The 4189-nt window shown below is 36.6% G+C and overlaps 1 protein-coding gene across 1 annotated transcript in view; it reads right to left on the reverse strand.

The window, feature by feature from the left end:
* The window catches only part of LOC105061579 (ribosomal RNA small subunit methyltransferase, mitochondrial), a 1850-nt gene extending 727 nt beyond the window's left edge, over nucleotides 1–1123 (reverse strand). Inside the window, exons 1-2 of the mRNA XM_010945676.4 lie at nucleotides 586–1123; nucleotides 1–505 (exon numbers count right to left, since the gene is read on the reverse strand). The exon at nucleotides 1–505 is cut by the window's left edge and continues 727 nt beyond it. Coding sequence (XP_010943978.2) covers nucleotides 1–505; nucleotides 586–1047 — 967 coding nt within the window. The 5' untranslated portion in view covers nucleotides 1048–1123. The remainder of the gene's footprint in view (nucleotides 506–585) is intronic.
* Nucleotides 1124–4189: the final 3066 nt, after the last annotated feature.

Raw genomic sequence — 4189 nt, forward strand, 5'->3', positions numbered from 1 at the left:
TAACCCCATCTTCCTCCTCCTCCTCCAATAATCTGCAAGCTTTGCCTTCTAATTGAGATCTCTCAAAAAGCTCCACAATCTTCCTCTTCTGCTTAAAGATGGCACCAAGCGTCTTGTTCTTCTTGCTGAAGCAAGTCCTAGTAAAAGCCAACCACTCATCGAGATCAACAGCAGGGACATCAGATCTTGGTCGGATTCTAACAAGAGAGGAGTCGACTTTCGGGCAAGGAACAAAATCCTTCTTGCTAACGTCCATAAGGAGCTCGACTGTAGCCGCCAGTCTCACGTTCGCAGCCAAGCGGTTGAACTCCGAGTCACCCGGGCTGGCCAGAAGGCGCCGAGCAAACTCCTTTTGGAGCAGCAACGTGGCGCTACGGAACCCGCACGGCCTACCCAATTTAAAAAGAAGTTTTGCAATGAGAGGAGAAGATATCCCATAAGGAATGTTGGCCACACAGAGATCGAATCGCGGGAATTCCGTCTTCAGAGCATCGCCCTTAATGACCTACGCCAGGAAGTGGGACCGTTATAGTTCCACTCTTTGGAGAATTAGCACAAACGAGTGGGGGGGCATATCTTACGTACGGTTAGACGGTCCTGCAGACCGAGCTGGGACACGCGGCCGTGGACGGCGTCGACCATCCGGTCGTCAATCTCGACGGCCACCACCTGACGGGCGGCCTCGAGAAGCCGGACGGTGAGGTTTCCGCTGCCCGGGCCGATCTCGAGGACGGTGTCGCTGGGGCGGATGCTGGCGCGGCGTACGATGGAATCGAGGACGCGGGGGTTGGTGAGGATGTGCTGCCCCCGGGCCTTGTGGAGATGGAACGGACGGCCCCATGCGTCTCTTTCCGCTGGCTTCGGCTTGTCACGTTCTTCGTCATCGTCGTCGTCTTGTTGCCTGAGCTTGTACCGGTGGGCTTTTGTGCGGAAGAGAAGGGATCGGGATTGGAGTGCGGAGATGATGCTCCTGGGGAGAAATCCGGGGCATTGCAGCATTCTTCGCGGCATGACTTCGGCAGCAACGCCGCTGAGGCACAACCGCATGAGGGAAGAAAGTAGGCCGGAATTAGCATACGTCCACCATAAGATTGCCAGTGTTTGGCGCGGTAATGAAGCATTTATTTATTCTCGCGTTTGGTCGCTGGGAATATGATGGGATAAAGGCTTATTTCATTTTATTCATCCAAACACGTTATAAAATGATAGTGAAATTTATAGATTTTATAATTTTGATTATATTAATTATATCTTATTTTTTTCTATCTTATTGGAGTTATTTTATATTTTATTATAAAATAATTTATTTTAAAAAAATTGATAAAAAATAATTTCATCTTATTCTAATTTAAAGAATAATAATGTATCATTCCGATGGATCTCACAAATTTTCAATTAAATATAAAATTTAAATAGAGATAATGAATAGGTATTCTGAAAAATTAATATTTCTACTTCAGAAATATCAAAATGACCAAAGAGAAGGAACATAGATAAATGGATGGGATACCTAATGGTGCGGGTAATTAATTTATTCAAAATAAATACAAGAAATATATTTTTAATTTGTGGTTTTGACATAAAAATTATTTTATAATTATTTTATAAGTTTTTTTATGAAATAATATATATTTTTAGAGGTCTTTGATGCTCTTCAATACAACCACGATCCGGGTGGTAGTCTAAATAAATATATACCAGTTATTCAAAATATGTATATGAGTATTGAATAATTATATATTGGATATTCAAAAATATAAAATTTATTATCTCTAATTTAAATTCAAAGCAAACTCATCCTAAAAGTTCTAAGTATATATCATTCTAAATAATAATGATCCTGATAATTTAGCCCTTTCCTGTCCACTTAAGTTAGGAGTTTACATTACAAACAAAGAAAGGTTGTTGTATATATGTATGTCCATAATTTATTTGAGACAAGAGAGCATTTGTTGAATGAATATGATCCCATCGAACAATAGATTTATTGAAAGCATGTTTTGGAAGATATTGTAGAATCCGACAAGATGGGTCGTGCTTTCCCTTTCTCTTCTTGCTCTCTCCCTTTCTTCCCCATGCTCTTTCTTCAGTCCATACTACCGGATCACATGGGGCTTGCTGAATAGATATACTAGAGCATGATGAGATATAGATATAAGAAAGAGAAAAGAGCAAAAGAGGTTTGAAACCATGCCTCTAATCTACTTATTTAGCGTTAGCAATTGGATGCCGTATTTTGTCTGATTAATAGCTGTCACACCTCCGATCCGAGATTGTGAATCGAGGGTCATGGCAACCGCCGCATGCTCATAAAAAACTCTTCCCATAAGTATGCAAGGCATCTTATCATGTTATCTTAAAACAACAGCGGAATAATTAGTCAATAATTCAAATCCAAAACATAACGATCTAAATTTCTTCTTTAATATCTCAATAAATTCAACAATGATTCATAGACCTTACATCAAATTCAATAAGACTTTCAATTTAAAATAAAAGTATGGAGATTCTGCTTCTGATCACTTTTCCATTCATATCTTGTATCATCTTAATTCCTCAATATCTGTAAAAATAGTAAAATAGGAGGTAATGAGCTAGACAGCCCAGTAAGCAATGATCACTTTTCAACAGATTTCATCAGACATTTAAGTAAATAATCATTTATAGAAAATAAGCATATCGAGTTCATTAATTCGAAATCAATTTCCAATTATGTAATATAGTTCATGCCAAATTTATTTCTTTTTCAAAATTTAAGTTTCTTTCGAGATTTCAATTTCTTTCGTTCTTCAATTCTTTTCGTCAACCATGAGCTATGACCACATTTTTCATGTGATAGAGTCATAACACTGCGTATCTTCTTGCGGTGAGTTGTAAATCATCTGGCAGCAAAGTCCTTCAGAACCGCTGGTCTCTCTGACGGTTTGTCACTGATCTCTCTAACGATGCAAACCCTCAGGACAAATCAATTGCCAACGTATATGTCCCCATTAGCGGAGTCCTTTACATAGTCAGATTATCAATTCATATTGTTCTTATATCAGAATTCTTCATAAATCATGTTTCATATTCTAATTTCGATAATAAAATATATAATCATGTAGTATCGAAATCAATCAATATAATGCATCATAGAATCAATATGTTCAATCATGCTTCATCATAACATTTCAAATAAGATATTTTCATAACAAAATATCATTCATCCAATTCATGCATCGTTTCACAAATCATGTCAAAAAAATATATTATAATTTATCGATAAATCTAAAAAAAATGAAACATTACTTACCTCGAACGCATTCCAATAAATCCACATAATTCTATAAATTTTCTTCTAAAAATTCTGTTTGTATATCATATCGCGATATTCCATGATCAAACATCCACAATCCTATACAGAATCAATTTCAATAATTAGAAAGAATATGAATACTATATTTCAACGGTTTAGATTGGGTCCGATCATCTAATTTTATCTAATCAAAATCTAATTAGGACCTAAACGATCCAAAGTTTGACTATCAGATCAAATCGGATTCGAAGTGATAGGATCGAGGTTTCTTCATCGATTTCATAAAATCAAGTAGAGAGAGACAATTAGAGGAGAGAGAATTCATGAGGTACAATTCGAATTGATCAGGTGACACAATCCAACATTACGATTGGTCCAATATCTCGATTAATGAAATCAACATGATCAAATCAAGTCATGACTAGATCGAGATCATAGATGATCAAATCTAAAGATTCATGGTCTGAACAAGGTGGGTGCCAATACACTATCCAACAATCATGGATCAAGATTCTTCATCAGATCAGAAATATTAAAAGAATTTTTTCATTGATAAATCGATCAAGAGAGAAAAATCGATCGAGAGAGAAATGGCTTTAGAGAGAGAAAATTTTAGAGAGAAAAAATTCATCTTGGACTCCTCGGACGATATGATTCAATAAATCCGATCGATCAGATCAAATCATGCTGAAATTATCATGTGGATAATTTAATAAAATTATAGAAATTAAAATCTAAAAATACCTAATTTGATCAAAGTGGGTGCCGGTATACCATCTGACGATCGCAGATCAAGAAACCCATCACTAAGATCATTTAAATTCATCCTCATTCTTCTCAAAATTCTAGAAAATCTTAGGAGAAAGAAATAACTTAGAGAGAGAAAGTCCAATT

Source organism: Elaeis guineensis, chromosome 6 (assembly GCF_000442705.2).
Source record: "Elaeis guineensis isolate ETL-2024a chromosome 6, EG11, whole genome shotgun sequence".
Taxonomy (NCBI): Eukaryota; Viridiplantae; Streptophyta; class Magnoliopsida; order Arecales; family Arecaceae; genus Elaeis; species Elaeis guineensis.